General features: G+C 38.1%; 2 protein-coding genes across 2 annotated transcripts in view; one reads left to right on the forward strand and one right to left on the reverse strand.

The window, feature by feature from the left end:
- LOC145488155 (uncharacterized) overlaps positions 1-20,156 on the reverse strand; it is a 50,011-nt gene that overhangs the window by 26,124 nt on the left and 3,731 nt on the right. The window contains exons 4-7 of the mRNA XM_081466956.1: positions 19,130-19,221; positions 18,399-18,517; positions 17,906-17,998; positions 16,772-16,884 (exon numbers count right to left, since the gene is read on the reverse strand). Of these exons, the coding sequence (XP_081323082.1) occupies positions 16,772-16,884; positions 17,906-17,998; positions 18,399-18,517; positions 19,130-19,221 (417 nt within the window). The remainder of the gene's footprint in view (positions 1-16,771; positions 16,885-17,905; positions 17,999-18,398; positions 18,518-19,129; positions 19,222-20,156) is intronic.
- Positions 8,522-16,585, forward strand: LOC145488159 (uncharacterized). Its single transcript, XM_081466961.1, has 2 exons — positions 8,522-11,836; positions 14,114-16,585. The coding sequence occupies exons 1-2, from the start codon at positions 11,785-11,787 to the stop codon at positions 14,440-14,442; spliced, it is 381 nt and encodes a 126-aa protein (XP_081323087.1). The 5' UTR covers positions 8,522-11,784; the 3' UTR covers positions 14,443-16,585.

Here is a 20,156-nt window from a genome sequence, read left to right on the forward strand (position 1 = left end):
TTAGTCTCAGCTGTATTGATCTTGTGTCGTTTGTCACGGTGGGAGAAGAAATCGGTATGGCTGGGTTTTCGGTATACATCAATAATGAGAACATTATCCTTGCGAGTGACCAATGTCCAAGAAAGCGATCTGGTTATGAAGGCGATGTGTTGATCGACAGCGTTGAGTGTGTAATGGAGAGAGTCAGCTGCGTTTCTTTTGATGATGCAAAAACTATCGTCAACATATACGTTTCAGTAAAGTATGTTTGTATGTATGTACGGTATTGCGTATCCAACCGCCATGAAGCCAAAATCTTTGAATCAAATATATTTGTCGAAGATGCATGCAGGCGTGGTTTTTAAATAAAGACCACTTCATTCTTTCCTATCGGCAAACCTATTGCTGCATATTTTTTACTCGCATACTTATATTGCCGCTAATCATTACTTTACCATTTGCTGACGGCTTCTGCCGACATTTGGTTTTCGACTCAAAACCACCGCAAAGATAACCCATGAACCTTTCCTACCTCAAAACTTGGAGTTCTATAATTCATTTATCAAGGGCATGTGGGGTTTCTTGCAAGTGTCTCATTCTCTCTCATCTTTCATTTCAGTTTCTGGCCTCAAGTGCTACGATTGCACTGGCACAGAGGACGACTGCGCAAAGGATAAACTAAAAGCCGACAACAGCACACATAGGACCTGTCCATCCGGAAGAGATAAATGCATAAGAACCTGGAGTAAAAATGACGATGTCACAAGAGTGATCAACACCTGTAGCAACGAAGCATTGTGTAAAGCTGCTGAGGATGCCTGCAGTAAGGGATGTGCTGTGAGCTGCTATGACACTGACCTGTGTAACGCGGGCTCGCCTGTTTCCTTCAGCGTTTTTCTGATGACCGTTTGCTCTGCCCTAGGTCTGGTACTACTGAAGTAAAACGGTGTGCGAGGAGCCTGAGCCGAGTTTGATGTCCATGTTATTTGTTTCTTAGATGAACTGTTTAGCTTGTAACCACTGATTTAACAGTGGCCCGTTCATGCAACATTTTGTTTTAGCTTTCAATTTTTCATTCATTATGGCTTTTGTATTCTTTTTTTGTAAGCCTATGAATGTTGGTGAGCAAGCACGTGGGATACTGCTGTTATTGTAGCAGGATTTTTTTAATATTATAATAAAGTGTCTAAAATCGGCCTCTTTGATGGTACAACTCTTTAGCAAAGAATCCGCATTAGATTGTACTCCTCAATTGTGCAAAACGGTTTTTTTGTTACAACAGAATAGTTAAGTGGGTTTCTTCTGTTTTCGCTTTGCTTTTGGCTTAATTTTTTTTTTGCGATGTACAAATATCAATCAATCAATCAATCAATCAATCAAGTCTTTATTTAATCACGTTGCGCCTAGGAGCTAAGTAAGCTCGATAAAAATACGAAAGAATAAGCTAAGAAAAAACAAGGATGGCGTTGTAACTCAGCAAAGAGCAAGTGCCTACCTTCAGTTCGTAACATATGCCGCAACCAGGTTGCTTTGCCCACTCTCTTGCGACCGGCGCGATCTTTTCTGCAGCTATCAGAAATCTTTGCGCTTGTGACGTCAAATGAAAACCATCCATTGTCCGAATGCTTTACGAATACATATATGTTTAAATATTCCACAAAACTTTTCCAAGATCGCGTGGATGTTCCTGCTCCACCCAGAAAACAGCAAAAGATTTCCATCATTTCTGCCTCCCTCCCATTTTGTAAGGGTTTGCTGGGGGAGGAAGTTACTCTCTACAATGGGGTAGGGAGGAGCTTCGCCAAAATAAAGTACTTTTTTTAGCCCAGAGATATATAAAAGGAAAACATTTTTACTAGTTTGATCGCAATCTGCTTTTTGACTTTATGTGCGTTGCGTGACTGTCGGCACGTAACCCGCAGAAATGAACACAATTCAGAAAAAAAAAAGGAAAAAAGAGTACATAGAGATAGCCATGTTTGCGTTCCAACTTATAACGGGAATAGTGAATATTTCTTACAGGAAACAGTAAATTTCAAGCCAAACACTTCTATTTCTTTTCTTTTTTTTTTTTTTTTTCACACCGCCTGGATTAGTTAATTACTAGTAGTAATCAGAGATTATGAGAGTGCGTTCGACGCTCTCACTTTAATATATAATTATACATCGTAAATAAATGATTTCACTAGCTGACTTTCAACCTTTGTCCATTGCTAAAATCAACATTTTTCAGCAGCAACCGAGGTTTTACAGTCAGACATACATAGTGTCAAAGTCCATGCTAGTGAAGAGGTCACGATTTGTTGATACGTTGCGTGACGCTGCCAGTTTCTGTAGTCTCTAAAGTTTCATATAATATTTAAATTACGTACATTATTCTAAGCTAGCATTTGCAGTCGCGCGCTCGTCTCGCGACTAATTCGAGTATTTCCCCTGATGAATTAAGTAGTCTTATGGATCTTACCTTCAGAGTACTTTCCCACCGATTCCAAACAATAAAATTTCGACCGGATAAAGACTGAGCTATCTGTCCCGACTGGAACTAATCAACAAATGCAATCCAAATGTAGCTGTTCCCACGGTTATCATCCCAAAGCCAAGTCGTGTTAATAAACAAGGACAATTCCCTCAGATTGCGATAAATGCTGCCGTCGAAGCGTTTAAATTCGCCAAAATCTAACGCTGAGAGCACGTAATAGCGAGGCGTACGGCGACTGAATGGAAAGAAATCAAAAAAAAATCCATCGGAAAGACGAGCTCACTTGGCCTGCTAACATACTCACATGTTCGCCACATGTCTTATCACATGTCTTAGCATTAAACGGTACCAGTTTACTGGCCGTGACATGCCCCTGCAAAAATCAAGCGGGGTGGCCATTTTGGTGTCCTTACAGGAATGTGGTTTTTTTCAGCTTAGAACCGTGCACAGGCAGACCAACTCTGAAAAGCCACAGGTCAAAATTAGGTTTGCGTTCCACTTCGTCGAACGCAATTAAATCTGCCTCGCGGCAGGGACTTCGCGCCAGTTTTCAATTTTCGTTCACTCACATTTCGAGACCAGACATGGCGGTTCAATCGGTTCGACCTTCACGTGCTTTTTACGTGTTGACTTTTTACGTGCCGACAGTCACGCAAAGCACATAAAGTCAAAAAGCAGATTGCGATCAAACGAGTATGTTTCAGAGAACAACACATTTTTTTGCTGCATGCGATTGCATAAAAAAGGTCTGTTTTGAAAAACAGTGTCGGCTGCTGTTCTAAACCTTGTTAGTTCTTCACTGTTTGACCGACGCGACAGCGATAAACCTGAGAAGTTAAATATTTGTTTTTCACCGTTCGATCGACGCGACAACATAAACCGGAGAAGATAAACATCTCGCCCCATCGTGGCCATAGAGCAATTCAGGTGATAACAATTGAGTTTTTAATTTCGAGGGGTCTGAGTTTTCGTGACACCCGTTTTTCCCGGCTTTCCCTAGACTACCTCCAAATTGTACGGCCCCTTGCGAAGACTGGTGACGATCATATCGAAGAAAGCACCGAATATCATGAAGTAAGCACCGGATATAATGAAGTAATCACCGAACAAGGAAGTACCGAATATAATGGCCTTTGCATCGAATATAAGGAAGAGAGCAACGAATGTAATAGTGTTAGCACCCGTAATAATGAAGAAAACACCAAACAAAGTTAGAACCGAATATAACGAAGAAAGCACTGAATATAATAAAGACAGCACCGAATATAATGAAAAAAGCACCTAATATAACGAAGAAAGCACCGAATATAACGAGGGAAGCACCGAATATAATGAAGACAGCACCGCATATAAAGACATAAGCACCGAGTATAATGAGTTAATCACCGAATATAATAACATAAGTACTAAATATAATGACATAACCACCCAATATAATAAAAAAAAAGTATCATAAGACAGTTCTGGCGTTCCATACGTCTATGGCACTAACAAACATCAGAGAAATGATGTAGAGTTGTATCGTCAGTAGAACGGTCCAGTAGCACCCCGGATGACTGCACATGAACCAATACGCAGTCGAGAAAAATACTGCCCTGAAGCACACATGCATACCGGCACGTTTGAATGTGAAAACGCTGTACCGGGGAATGTTAGAATTTGATCGAACTTGTTTCATGGGGTACTGTTTGATAGAAACGGCGAGAAGAAATTAAACTATTAAACTATTTAGACGTAAAGGTTGGTTCCCTCCTCGGGCCGTTGTTGTTTAACATCTTCACTAATAGAGAGGTTAAGCATGACGTTTACGGCAAACGGCAAACGGCAAAAATGAAACTTTTGCCGTCTCTCTTCAGCTGTGTGTACAGTAGAATGAAATTATTTGTATTTGCAATGAATAGAAGGAGACGTTATTCCATTTTTGTGTGCTTTATTTACGGTTAGAAGAAAAGAACTCAAAATCAGAAGTTGTCTTTGCTATGGCAAGCCGTTTGTAGCAAAATTTAATCCTTGCAACATATGTTTAATCCTTTAAATAACGGTTTTATTTAAAGATAGAAAAAGGCATTCAATCCAATGGTAAATAAAAATTTTGGTTCAATTCAATCTTTTAATTTTCACGATTCAATCCAATACCTAAAATATTGATTCAATCCAATACCTAAAATATTGATTCAATCCAATACCTAAAATATTGATTCAATCCAATACCTAAAATATTGATTCAATCCAATACCTAAAATATTGATTCAATCCAATACCTAAAATATTGATTCAATCCAATACCTAAAATATTGATTCAATCCAATACCTAAAATATTGATTCAATCCAATACCTAAAATATTGATTCAATCCAATACCTAAAATATTGATTCAATCCAATACCTAAAATATTGATTCAATCCAATACCTAAAATATTGATTCAATCCAATACCTAAAATATTGATTCAATCCAATACCTAAAATATTGATTCAATCCAATACCTAAAATATTGATTCAATCCAATACCTAAAATATTGATTCAATCCAATACCTCGAATATTGATGCAATCCAATACCTGAAATATTGATTCAATCCAATGCCTCAAATATTGATGCAATCTTCCTGGGCCGAGCGCGGCCAACAGGAACGAGAGTAACTGAGCACTAGAGAGCACTGAAAACATGGCGGGCGAAGGAGAACTAGATTTAGAAGTTGAGTTTCCTAAGTTTCTTGCAGATATCTTGGATAAAACGGAAATAATTTTTGAGAATTTTGACTCAGAAGTTGCAGAAGTGCACGCCGAAGTTCTTGATCAAACCATTAGTCTGCTTAGGTAAATGAGACATTGCTACAACCGAGACACAAGGGACACGGAAAATTTAGATTCCATTACTGCCGCTTTTGTAGATGTAAGTTAACCACTTTTTATGTGACAAACATATTTGTTTTCTTAAAAACTGTGTGTGCTAGCTTTTTGTGGCAAATAACATAAACTGTGGCAAATTTTGCTACCACATTGGTCTTTGGTATTGTGCATATTTCTGCTGTCCAATCATTACTGGCACACCAAACTTTGAAATGTAAACAAAATTTTTGCTGTGCCGTGTGCACAGTCAAACATGTTTCTCACAAAAACTGCTTGTGTAAACCTGGCTTTAAGTTATTTTTGAAATAAGAACCTTTACATTTCACAAGACAGCAATCATTGAACATTGGAATGTGTTTTAAGTTTTTCAATGTTGTTGTCTCATGTTTTGCATTATTTAACCCACATGTGGTACTTCTTTCCTAAAAACGATGTTTTTCTTGATATTCTATGACAAACATGGCACCAATTTGTTGTGAATATTATCGGGTACCCAGGGCTCAAGGCTAACACTACTGCCAACTAGCCAAACATTTCAGTTTTGAATAGTAGATTTTGCACTTTCACTAGCCATTGTGACAATCATGATGGAATGGAGTATTGGTCTACTGGATGAAAACAAAATTGAGAATTATCCTGACAAAGTAAAACTGAAGAGAATAGAAACTAATGAAAACAGGGAAACTATGAGTGGATTTCATGGAAATAATTGCCTTAATAAGCATATGATAAATATTTAACTATTAAAGGGAGATAAAAGAAAGTGGTAACACTGATAAAAGTACATCAGAGATTGAACATAAGCATATTCAAGAAAAGCAGGATTCGTGTTTGTGGGAGTGAAATTTTCTTAGTGATTATTATTAACATTTTAGATGCAACAAGAAATGTCCAAGATTGACCACTCTTATAAAAAAGTCAGTGAAGCTGTGTATGAAAAAGGCTGGCTGGTGCAAAGTTAGTTTTGGCTAGTGACATGAGTCCTGTTAGTAGCCATTACGCCAGTGCACCAAGAGGTTAGTCTTGTGTCCTGGGTACTTTTGAAAATAAGATAACAAATTAACCTTGCAACATTTTAACTCAGTTAAATGACCTCGCTCTCCATGAGTTCTCGTAGCTCAGTGGATAGAGCGCCCGCCCGGTGTTTGGGAGGTCATGGGTTCGATTCCTGTCGGGGACTCAGAATTTTTCTTAAAATTAAAATTCACCATCATTATTAACTTATCATTTTAACATCTGTTTTGATAAGCACCTGAAAAATCTACAAGGCAGAGTAGTGCACATGGCAGTTATCAAACGCCCTGATTTCTCTTCAGTTTAGTTGTGTTGCTAGAACGGTTAGGCATTCTGTAATTCAAGCAGTTTCTGAGTTTTGTATATCAATGAAAAGGAAGATGAGAAAATAATTTACTTGATACAGGGTGAGATTTTCTGTTGTAAATTGAGTTGCAAAAATACTTTAAGGGCCATAATCTCCTTTACCCAGCCCACACACATGTAGTATTATGCAATTGTCAGTTGCCCAAGTTTAACTGTCACTAGTTCTAGAGCCTCTTGGAAGATGTCTACTCCCATTTGACTTGATTATCTTAAGGGATCTAGCCTTTCCAATACAAATGACTGCACTGAATCATGTTGTCCCAGGTCAATTTCTTCAACTAGAACATTGTTATCACTGTCCAATGGAGTTGGACCATCAGGATCATCACCATAGTATTCAAAATCATATGACTTTCCATTTGAAAGGGGGTTTTCAGGCTGCATCATATGATTAAGCCACATTTGGTATGGCAACCAGTTTTTTTTCTGTTCTTACATTTTGGTGGTTAAAAGCTTCAGTGAGATGGCAAAAAGCAAGGTTTATCCTTGGTTGAAAAACTAAGTGTAAGGTGGAAAGATGCACTGAATTATCAGTGTCCAGGATGCCTGACAATTCCATACTACAAAAAGTGTAAAAGTACAAGTGGGAAGCACAACGGAAACATCCCCCCACAATCTTTCAATTCGTTGGTTGTGTTGATGGCCCTGCAGTGAAGCTGCCCCTCTCCTCTCTTCTAACCTGCTCCATTGTATCGCACACACCAACGTTTTCAACACTATGATCTACTCGTACTCTCGAAGGCCAAAATTCTCCGTCTCTCTTAACGGCATCCAGAAACAATTCAAGAACTGTTTCTGCTTTATTGTTGGCACTACATTTCAAAACATTATTCTCCGAGAAAATCCGTCTATACAGCCGAATTAGTATTTTCCATCGGATCAGAGAGTGATGTCCATCCAGATGCCAAAGCGAATTTACGCACCCCATCTCAAGACAGTATTTTGGGGATCTAATTTTGCTAACCTTTCTCTTATTCTTCTCCGTTGAACCCGTAACCCAATGGACTTAAAGAAACCTGCAATGAAATTATATCCATACTCTTGAATGATTTCGGTTCCTTATCAGGTAAGCTGTTGAAACCCCTCATATCTTCTCAGCCATACACTGTCAATCTTCTGTGAATTGTCCATCTCCAAACTCCAATCATCTTTGTTATCGTTGTCCAGATGAATCCTAGTCCTCAAAGTTCCTCGAACACCTCAACAGGAATTTTAAGAAATGGTCTTCCATGATTCCAACTTCTGAGTCAAAATTCTCAAAAATTATTTCCGTTTTATCCAAGATGTCTGCAAGAAACTTAGGAAACTCAACTTCTAAACGCCCGCCATGTTTTCAGTGCTCTCTAGTGCTCAGTTACTCTCGTTCCTGTTGGCCGCGCTCGGCCCAGGAAGATTGCATCAATATTTGAGGCATTGGATTGAATCAATATTTTAGGTATTGGATTGAATCAATATTTCAGGTATTGGATTGCATCAATATTCGAGGTATTGGATTGAATCAATATTTTAGGTATTGGATTGAATCAATATTTTAGGTATTGGATTGAATCAATATTTTAGGTATTGGATTGAATCAATATTTTAGGTATTGGATTGAATCAATATTTTAGGTATTGGATTGAATCAATATTTTAGGTATTGGATTGAATCAATATTCTAGGTATTGGATTGAATCGTGAAAATTTAAAGATTGAATTGAACCAAAAGTTTTATTTACATTGGATTGAATGCCTTTTTCTATCTTTAAATAAAACCGTTATTTAAAGGATTAAACATATATTGCAAGGATTTAATTTTGCTACAAACGGCTTGCCATACTTTGCCGTTTGCCGCCTTCCGTTAACGTCATGCTTAAGAGGCCCTGCGCCTAAGAAACGACCGATGATTTCCGGCCAAAAAATAAAATCGGCCGATTTTCACCTCCCAAGTAGAGGTTACCGAATACTATTTAAAAATGAATTTCTTTTGTTTCAGTTTCGCTTCAAACCAAAAACACTGAGCCGCAAACTTTTTCCGTCTGATAGCAGCAAAATCAGGGCGAAAATAAGCCCCCGCAAAAAACTGCTCAGAAATTACTATCGCAAAGCAAAATAATGAGAAAACTACACAGTGTTGAAGAAAAAGGCCTTTTAATGCAATATCATTCAATAAACATCAAAAAACTGCCGAAGCGATTAAAAAATAAAGTTTCCAATATTGCATACTAAATTAGATGGAGCGTTGGAGCTGATTTTAAAATAATTATTTCTCAAAAGTTCAACGCTTTTGAAAGCAATCACAGTGATGAATTAGACATTGGAGGGACACACATCACGTTTCTGGAGAAACATTTTTCGGCCAAAGTATATTGACCTTGTACAAAGCGTTCAAAGTTACCGTGTTTACCGTTGTCCTGCTACTTCGGCGAAACACTTCTCTTTTGCCAATACGGCCGTGGATAGCGTGTTTAACGCCACTTTAAACCTTGCTAGGCATTCAAAGACCATCCTGAGTAGAAGGATGTAGAATTGAAAGAGAAAGGAAGATGAAAAATACGCAGAAAAAGAAAATAACTCGAAATTACCATCTGCTAATGAAAGTTGAATCTGGAAAATGTCGTCGCGTGACAGCGGCCATTGACGTCATTTGTCACGTCAAGTCGCAAGAGCGTGGGAAAACGAGTCTGCAATGTCCTTCGGGCGGTCAGCGGCTGGGGATCCAGTCGTGACCCCATAACTCAGATCACGCTGCGGCCAAAACGGTGTGGCGGTTGGGGAAGTTTTTCTTTTTGAGTGACCATCATTTGTGAAAAATAACATAACAATGTTCCACTAAACGTTTTCTGGCCGTGAAAAATTGTTTTCCTATTTGTACATTCGTTTGGATTCCGCCGCTATTTATACAAATGACGTCAATGGCCGCTGTCACGCCACGACATTTTCCAGATTCAACTTTCGTTAGCAGATGGTAATTTCGAGTTATTTTCTTTTTCTGCGTATTTTTCATCTTCCTTTCTCTTTTAATTCTACGTCCTTCTACTTAGGATGGTCTTTGAATGCCTAGCAAGGTTTAAAGTGGCGTTTAACACGCTATCCACGGCCGTATTGGCAAAAGAGAAGTGTTTCGCCGAAGTAGCAGGACAACGGTAAACACGGTAACTTTGAACGCTTTGTACAAGGTCAATATACTTTGGCCGAAAAATGTTTTTCCAGAAACGTGATGTACATCCCTCCAATGTGTGATTCATCACTGTGATTGCTTTCAAAAGCGTTGAACTTTTGAGAAATAATTATTTTAAAATCAGCTCCAACGCTCCATCTAATTTAGTATGCAATATTTGAAACTTTATTTTTTAATCGCTTCGGCAGTTTTTTGATGTTTATCGAATAATATTGCATTAAAAGGCCATTTTCTTCAACACTGTGTAGTTTTCTCATTATTTTGCTTTGCAATAGTAATTTCTGAGCAGATTTTTGCGGGGGCTTATTTTCGGCCTGATTTTGCTGCTACCAGAGGGAAAAAGTTTGCGGCTCGATATTTTTGGTTTGAAGCGAAACTGAAACAAAAGAAATTCATTTTTAAATAGTATTCGGTAACCTCCGCTTGGGAGATAAAAATCGACCGATTTTATTTTTTGGCCGGAAATCATCGGTCGTTTCTTAGGCGCAGGGCCTCTTAACCTCTCCAATGACTTAAATTACACGGTACCGGATTTATCCTTGAGGTTACACGCTGACGATACAACTGTGTATGTCTCTGATGTCTCGCCCACGATTCTTGAATTTGTGGTGAACGATGTTCTTGGGCGATTCATTGTCGTCGTGGTTACAAGTGAATCAGTTGCTGATTAACAACACAAAGACGCAAGCATTGCTAACTGGACCCTGCAAGTACAACTATGACCTAGCCATAAAAAGTTCTGTCATTGAGACACTGCCAACTATTAAAGTTCTTGGAGTTGAACTCGATAGCATGCTGTCCTTTAAAGAACACATTTCTAAACAGCTTCACAAAGTACACGCCGAAAGTGGCGCTCTCAGACGAATTAGGCGTTTTGTGCCTAGCAATGTAATGTTAAGGCTTTATAAATCTTTTATCTTGCCACATTTAAAATACTGTAGTCCCCGGGGGAGAGTACAAGTGAATGGAAGATGCTAATTATTACATTCTTAGGTCCTTGCTGGTTTACTGGTCGTTACTGCAAATCTATTTTATACGAGGATCTGTTCCGTATTATTAACATGGAAACGCTAGAACACAGGAGAAAACAGCAATCTCTTATCCTGTTATAGAAGTGTCTTAATGACAACGGTCCTAAGTACATCAAGGACTTTTTAGCGTCAGAGAAACGCGATATAATCTCAGAGGTAATGGCGTTAATTTATGTGCGTCTAAATTTAACCTTAACTTTATGAAGAACTCATTTACTTACATCAGTACGAAGCTCTGGAACAGTCTGCCTTCAAATGTGAAACAGGCCATCAATGTTGTCCATTTTTAGGGTAAACTAAGAACATTAGACTTTTAATTTTTTGCTCATTTTATTCCACCGTTATTTTGTTAGGATTTTAAATTTCACTGTATATATTTAATTCTTAGTGCTGACGTTTAGTTAATAGTTAATTGGTGTGAATCAGATGATAGTAAATTTTCAATGTTTTACATTTCATAACTTGTAAATTACGTAAATCTTTGTATTTTAGGAAAACACGTACGTATTTTGAACGAGCTTGTACAGCTCTTAGACGTGATTTGTCTAAATAAAAAAAATAAAAAAAAATAATAATAATAACAAATGGCGGGGAAACGACGCCATACAATAGAACAAAGCAGAATTTCGCGATCCATTGAAAACGGTTAAACCAGCTTCCTTTGTTTAGGTAACGGTTCAGTTATGCTTCCGCGATTGATCAGTTAATGCCAAATTCCTTCTAAGATATAAATTTCCTGCTTGTGACGATGGAATCTCCTGATTGGTTATCTATATTTACATCTGCAATCTTATTGGTTAAAGCTCATGATATATATGCCCGTTTTAAGATTGTGTTCCTCTGGGCGCTGGTTCGCTGAAGTTTGCACGGACAAAGTAGAACAAGAGATTGAGAAGCAAGCAAAATGAAGGGATTTTTGCAGACCATTTTCTTTTTCTCGGCAGTTCTTGCGACTGGTAAGTTCAAATTGTTGCTTTATCATAGTCCGAACCTCAAAGTAGCAGTACAGCAACAGTTCGTGGGATGAGAGAGTTTCGTGATTTGGATCGCATGGTTGTTAAGGAAAGCTACCTGATCACTTTCAAACAAATCTTTCACACGGCTCTTCCAGTAACAAAGTTTTATAGGATTTATTACAAGAACAAACGTAGGTTCGATTACCAGGCGCTAGATTCAATTGACAGAGCATCGGTTTTGACATCAAGCTGCCGCCAAGGCTGGAGCGAAATGCTTCAAGCCCTGGATTTGATCCACGTTGTCTGTTTTCGTTTTAGGCGGTTTGTTTAAAAAATAAGCGTTGTTGAAAAGAAATGTCAGGTTGTATTTTATGCAACTGCATAACCTACTGTAATGACAATGTCATTTGGGTGTCTTTCTGAGGAAAACGTAACAAAACGTAACAAATCCATATATTATCGCACTGATCTTTACACTAATTGCCCTTAAAGATTCATTAGCGTCAAGTTTTTAAGTTAGTAAGTTACTAGAAGTATGGAATCGTAGGTTAGGGTGTGCGTTTGATATGTTGTGTGACTGCAGCGCTTTGCGCTTCGATGTGCATCTGGTAAATTATTAGTAAAAGTCTTTGGAATGACTTGTAAAATCGGTAGATTTGTGTCTTGACCTTAGATCTTGCCATTTGCCAATGGGTGCAAGACTTACTGTTATCTTGTCCGACTGAACAAGCAATGATCGTTTTCTGTAAACTCGGAGGTTGCATCAACAACGGTCGAAAGCTTGTGAATAAACATATGAACCAATATGTGTTCACTATAATCACAATCACATCGTTAGTGCCCCGACAAAATGCTAGCAGAAATCACTTCTCGATTTAACCAACGTATGTACGCCTGTTTTAAAATGAAACAGTTGTGAACGTTTTCTTTTTCATTTTTTCCGTAAGTTACCCTTGAAATCTTTCTTCTAGTACATTCTTTTCCGCATTGCTCTTAATACAGAACGCCCAATAATTCCGATTAGCCATCAACTGTCACGTCGGCTCGTGGTTTGTACACGAGTAGAACGAGACATCTCCGCACCGCCCAAGTTCACCGTGAGTGAAAATCAGGTCTTTGCAAAAAGGATTTTAAGAGGCTGGCAACTTCCATTCCGGCTAAAGCAACATGCATGAAAACGGAAAAAAAGAAAACTTGTATTTGATTATTTTCCTTCGTTTTCAACAGCTCTTCTGAACAATCTAAATATATTACGCATGTTTGCACTCTACCATATGCAACCTCAATACATTTGAATAATTGACGAAAATCGCATTATAAGGGGAGGAATGTCACGGAAATTTTGACTTTGACATCTAGATAAAATGACACCAAAAGTGTTGGACTTTGGACGAGAAAGTCCGTGTTGCGGTCTGGCAAACTTCACATGACGAAATCATACGATATTTGATACCCAATAGGGTGCCGTGTTCACGCTTAGATATAGCTAACAGTAATCACATGGTAACAGTGCAATCAAGAATAAACAAAACTTATCGGAGCTTCGTCACGGTTTGCACATCTTGAAAAGTTTAGCTTAAATATTTCAAGTTCGTCGTTTGTAATCCGTGTCAATCTTCTCCATCCTTAGCCATCCTTGTTCCTTTATGGTTTATTGTCTCTTCAGTGTTTTTCTGTCTTAGTAAACTATTATTTTCAGGTTTGCTTCAATTTTAAAGTAATTTTACGAGGCCAAAATAACGCCTTAAGTTATCATCAGGATTATTATGCAAGTATAGCACAGCAGAAGAGATAGTACTGAACAAAAAAGAAGAAAGCAACGAAATTTATCTAAGAGTTCGAATCCTTATGGAATATAGCTCGTGAGAATTTTTCCACCGTACATTTCGTTTCTTCTTTTTCCTTCATTTGTTCATCTCAAAGACACCCGAAGGTGTCAGTTAATCAGCTAAGTATATGTAAAAGCTGGCTGTGTTTGGTGGTGTCAAACTCTTTATTGCGTATCCAGTCGTCTTATATTTGTCGATGATGCATCAAAGAGAGACCATGTCATCCTTTCCCACTGGCAAAGCTATTGCTACGTATTCTTATTAGCATACCTTTAATTACAGCTAGTCATATATAATTGAAGGAGACTTAGTCCTTCAAAAACTTTACTATCTTGGTTTTTTACTCAAAACCACCACAAAGATGACACGTGAAATTTTGCGACCTCATTTATCAAGGGCATGAAGGGTTTCTTGCAAATGTCTCATTCTCTCTCAAATTTCATTTCAGTTTCTGCCCTCAAGTGCTACATTTGCATTGGCAGCGAGGCCGACTGCTCAAAGGAAGAACTGCAAAAAGACAGCAGCAAAGAAACGACCTGTCCATCTGGAATGAATATGTGCATGAGAGCCTGGGCCAAAAGTGGCGATGCTAAAGCAGTGCTCAACTCCTGCACCAATGATACTTTGTGTAAACTGGCCGAGAATGCCAAATGCCAAGTGGATGATTGTGCTGTGGGCTGCTGTGACACTGACCTGTGCAACGCAGGTTCACCTGTTTCCTTCAGCGTGTTCTTGATGACCGTTTGCACTGCCCTAGGCCTGGCACTACTGAAGTAAAACAGCGACCCGTACCGTCAGGAGCCCGGAACGAGTTTGATGTCCATGCAACTTGTTCGTACATAAACTGTTTAGTTCGCATAAGCTAGTTTTATAAAGAAAATTTGTATTGCATATTTTTGGTCGTTTTTAGTCACTTAGATAAACATTTCTTATTCCTTTTTAAAACAAAAAAAGAACTGGTGAAGGTTATTAAGTAAATATGTGACACTTGTTATTTCAAGGGGCTTTACGTATTAAAAGTGTTCAAAACCAACCTCGTTTGTTGTAAATCCTCAGATTGCATGGCGTGTGGAAAAAACACAAACTTCACATATACGATAGTACACAGTACAGTGAACCACATTTCCACACATGAAAAACCATTTATGAGACTTGTAACTGCCAGCGTTCACACTGACAAGTCACAAACCACATCAGTCTTTACATCTTCTTCCAAGCAAATGAGTTTTACTCAGACAAGACACAAGAATGCGTGACAGCTAAAACGGTTATCGAAATTACGTGACACAATCGAGAAGAAGATTTTCCATGGTCACCCTTTTGAGTCTCAACTTTGATTGAGGAATAGAAAGAGGAAATTAAGAGAAGATAGTACGATAGCGGATGCAGAAATGAAAGAGAAAACATTTAGTCTCATTCAAAGCACAATTCTCTTTTCAATATTGATAAACAACCGATTTATTTCATTCCCCGGTGATGAGATCGGCAGATTACGCAGTACCGATTATTATACCTCGAAGGTGGGCTGTGATTGGTGAATTTCGATCCTCCCTTGAGGCGAGAAGTTGTTCCCTCAGCTGAGCGTCCGCTGTTGTACCATTCTCCTGTTTGTTGGTGAAATCTTGTGTTGATAACTTCCTTGACCCTACGTACGAGCGATCAATTGCTGGTTTCCAGTGTCACGCAATTCAAAATAGATCAAAATAAAAATCAAAACCGTGCAACAGATATAGTCCAGAATCTGGGAAATGAAAGAAGGTAGATATGCAAAGACTCTCGCCAAGATTCTGGTCACAGCAATTTTTCTCATGCGAGATATGCGGAGAAATTTTTCACTCAAATTTATAGAGATTTGTTTGGAGACGCCCATCCGTATGGGCACCAACACGGCGGCCGGAAACCAACAGAAACATCTGTCACTGAGTTTTGCTACAAAAGCGTGAATTTATCCCTCGAGGAACGCTAAAACATTAAAATAATACTTTTTCTAAGACATAAACTGTTCAGATGGCCAAATTCCCCGAAATAAGTCACTTTTTTAACCATCATGACAGCTCTCTAGGCCGTTATGTAAATGCCAAGTCACGCAAAAGCTTAGAAATTCAAGCGTAGTGAATCACAAAACCAAGAACCCATTCGGAGCGAAAATTTGTATGAATATTATTTTTCAGCTGCTCTTATACCTCATTAAAGTAAAATCTCAGGAAGGTCGAAAGTTTTGTAGTTTGAATTTTAATGACGTCATGTCAAAACCAGCTATAGATTTTGCCTCGTTCCAAAGTGGATAGTGGCGGAGATCTGGGTACGGGTGAGTCCCAGACTTCATCAGCTGCAGCTACTAGCTCACTGGTGCTATAGTCAGGTCAGTTGACAGACAAGGTTTCCCTGGATCATCGGTTTTGGATCCATTCCTTAGCTGACCGACCAACCAACCGTAGTCCATATCGTATTCAAAACCAGGTCAATTAATTGCCGCTTTACGAAAACCAAAAGGTCTGTTTTGCTACGGTTCAAGAAATCAACTGTTTTTTTTTATGCTCGGAGATATATTATTTGTTTTTATTATCTAAAGCGCGAGTTTTTTTAAAAGGATTTCCAGCCGTGAGAAAAGCCATAATTGGACGTTTAAAATTACGATAAATATTTCACTGTGATGATATCGATGACGTTATGTTTGAAATCATGTTTGACCCTTTAACTGTACTTAAATTCGTTGGTGTATGATCGAAACATCTTCGGATCTTCATCGGAAGTCTTCGGCAATCTTCGGTTATCTTCAGACATGTTCGTAAAATGTTCGGAAACGTTCGCGCGGCTTTCCAACAACTTTTGGAATATCTTCGGAAAATTGTCAAAAACTTCGTTATTGGTATATTTATATAATAAATAATACATCATTGCCTGTAGACATGGAGTTCAACTTTACATCTCACTTGTTCGCCGCACTCACATGTGAGATATGAAGCTGAACACTTGAAGAGAAATTCCAAATATAAGCGTGTCCATGTATTATTCTCAGTCTATATATTTTGCACTTGTCTAGTGATTTTTCACTGTACAGATGCATTGATCTCGAGTTGCTTAGTTCATGAATGATATTAATTACCTTCAAACAGTAAGTATAAGTCTTGACAGCCTCTTCCTCCAGATATCCTACAAATCTGTGGCAAAACCTTGGGCTGAGAATGTAAGCTATAAAGAAAAGGTTCACGAAGACACCTGAAAATAGCGAAAAAGATAAAGGAATCAACCTAACAACAAAATTTAACTTGTACTTTCCCACTATTCTGCACAGCTTATGTGGAAAGTACTGTATGGCTTTGCTAATCATGGTTAGCTCGTAATCGGAGCATCATAATTACAAAGCGGCAGATGAGATAATATTCAGAAATGTAAACTGCCTTCGCTTCACTCAAATCCCTTCTAAACTCGACTCAAAAAGACACAGGAACAGAGTCAGTAAATGATGGTACATTTATTTTCACTGCTGATAGAGTGTTCGGGTCCCCTGTGGTTCATATCATCACATGCTCAAGACAAAGGGGCGTTCTACACCTTTCAACAATCTCCTCTGTTATTCAGTCAGTTGCGAAATGAACTACAGAGTAGAATCTGAGAAATTACGTGTTTTCTCACATTCAATAAACCATTTTCGTATTCTCGGTAAATTTTGGACTGGAACTAGCTTGCAACTGACGCCAATGAAGAGAGTCTTTTCAAATGCAAATCACATTAATTTCTTTTTAATGTTATTTCCCCGCATGAGCCTCCATTGCAAGCTAGTTCCAGTCCAATCCCGAGAATATGAAAATGGCCTATTCTGAAATATTCATTTTGTAACTGATGATGACAGTCACACTGCAACTGTTGAAACACGACTTCAAGGGTGGTATCTATTGCCACAGACTCCATAATCTTGTGGTTACTGTTGGGACAACCTTGCATTAATAAAAAGAGAGTGGTGGGAATCTGAAATAGATATATTCCATAAACAGTTACCAGCAAATTATACGTTTTGCGACGTGATACAAAGAGAAAGAAGAAAACAACAAGTAAGAACCAGCTGAGCTGTGTATTCTAAGCCACTCTGTTGTCAGCTATTCAATAAACATGTATATTACCTTTTGATATTTCTAAAGCACATTGGACACGTCACCTGAAATGCTATTAGAAGATGTAAATTGCGACTGTCACCAATGCATGATTTATTCTTGTAAAAAGACAATACCAAAGAACTCACCTTGTGCAAGAAGTATAATCCCTCTGAATAGAATTCCAGGTTTCTTTAGTTCCAAGGCTGTCATCAAGTGCATTCTTTCATTCTCAGCCTCCTCTTTAATGTGTTTGTTGTTCAAATGGTGCAATAATTAAAATGAATATTCTCAGTCATATATTATGTGAAATAATGGGCCAGAGAGGAGGGCAAGTTATTAAGAGTGCTGGATTTGAAAACTGGAGGTCCTTGGTTCAAACCCACCATCCCAACACTATCTGGATTTGTTCTCAGTATTCTCGATTTCAACTCTTCAACCTCATTATGTAAATAGCCAACTAGTCAGCCTCCTACCAGTTGGGATTCTTAATAGTTTAATATGTTCTATTTGCATTATTTGTTTAATATTTCTTTACAGTGTTTCCAATTAGCACAACAGCGCTAATTAAATACATTTGACACTCAAATAAAGCTATTTTTTTATATAAAGCTTCAAATTATTCAAAAAATGAAACAATACCTAACAGGGTGTGAATCCATCCATGGTCCCTTGTAAGTTTCCTGAGCGAGTGAAAATGTCGTGCCATTGCAGCTATCATACCTGGGACCCCAGCGACTGTTTCCAACATGATGATGCGACTAAATTGAGAAATGGCAAACTCACAACCTTACAGTACTGGACAGAAGATGTGGGAAGTCTCAATAAAGCCAAAAACTTTAAAGGGAAGTTTTAAACAAAATGAATTTTGAGATGGGCAAGTGTCTTCAAACCAAAAAACATTCTGCATGGAGGATATATGGATATTGTTTATCCAAACGCAATGTGTATTATAATACCAAATGCTATTAGCAACGCATTGAAAGGACTAAGCTACAGCTAAATAGCTTATTATTATATTTAATGGCTCTCCACCTCTCAGTCTCTGCAAGTGTTGCACCCCATCCATGCAAGAGGATAATGTTATAGGTAAAATATTCAGCTTGCATGAGACACAACATAAAAAGATAATTGTGCACGCATTGTCAGCTAGCATAGTGTATTTTACAATATGGGTTGTAACTGACATCTGGGCCAATGAGGTACAAAGACTTAAGGGCAAAAGACCTGACATGGTGATTTCTTCTGGTATGTAACTTGCCTGAACTACATAGAGACCCCAGAATTCTAAAAGTTCCAAATTAAAGTACCAACTGGTCAATTAACTTTAATTTGAGTAACTTTCTAACAAATAAGACCAAAAATTTGCTTACTTCAACCACTTGTTTTCAGTCATCTTTCCAACTTTGTACAAGGAAACAATATCAAATCCCACCCTTAAAGTTTGCACACAGCCATAGGCAAGCTAAAATCAAAATCAACAATCACATGATGGGGTCACATATTTTAGTCATTTGGTTTTTAGTTTATTTTAATTTAATTTAATTAAAATAACTATTGATGGGCTGACCTCAAAATTCAGAGCAACTAACAGTCTTTGTTGGCAAAATCGTGGATTTTGCCATGAAACTGATTTTCAAGCATAGTAGTACAGTGGAACCCCGCCTTGCAACCACCCCGTTAATACGACCACCTCGTTATTACGGCCACCTCGTTATTACGGCCACTTTATTCTGGCCTGAAAAAAGCTCAGTTAGTCATTTTCCTACTTAAAGAACCCTTTTGATATGATCACCCCATTTATGCAATCAATTTTCCATGGCCTTAAGGTGGTTGTATTAACGGACTTCCACTGTACTATCAATGGCACTTTCTTTTAAACTGACACAAACTTGAAACTGACAGGTCAACATTTTTCATCTTTACCCAGTAAATGGCTTTTTTGTATTTCTTTGGAGTTAAGATTTACTAAGTTAACAGTTTTAATTTAAAGTCACTCTAAATTTTAAATATCAACTGTACATGTCCACCACACTTATGACATCACTGAAGACAGATTCCAAAATGGTCAGGTGTCCTTTCATAATTCATCATCTGTAGAAGTTCTCATTAGCTGGAGAAACAGAGTTTGCCATTTTTTAGAGCATGTTAGAAAACAGCCCTAAGAAAATACACGCACTGAATGGTTAAAAATTGTGTTTCTATAACTTGATAGAAACACAGAACTAGCACGAGCTGTTGAGGTAATGATGGTGCAAGGAAAGAGAATTTACATTTTGATAATCAAAGTTAACAAGTTGTTTTCCTTTTTTTGGTCGCGGTGTTTTCTAAAAGAAATAGAAAACACATTCTCTGTGTTTCTATCAAGTTATAGAAACACTCGTGAAAGTTTGAGAGAAC

Source organism: Orbicella franksi, chromosome 5 (genome assembly GCF_964199315.1).
Source record: "Orbicella franksi chromosome 5, jaOrbFran1.1, whole genome shotgun sequence".
NCBI classification, from domain to species: domain Eukaryota; kingdom Metazoa; phylum Cnidaria; class Anthozoa; order Scleractinia; family Merulinidae; genus Orbicella; species Orbicella franksi.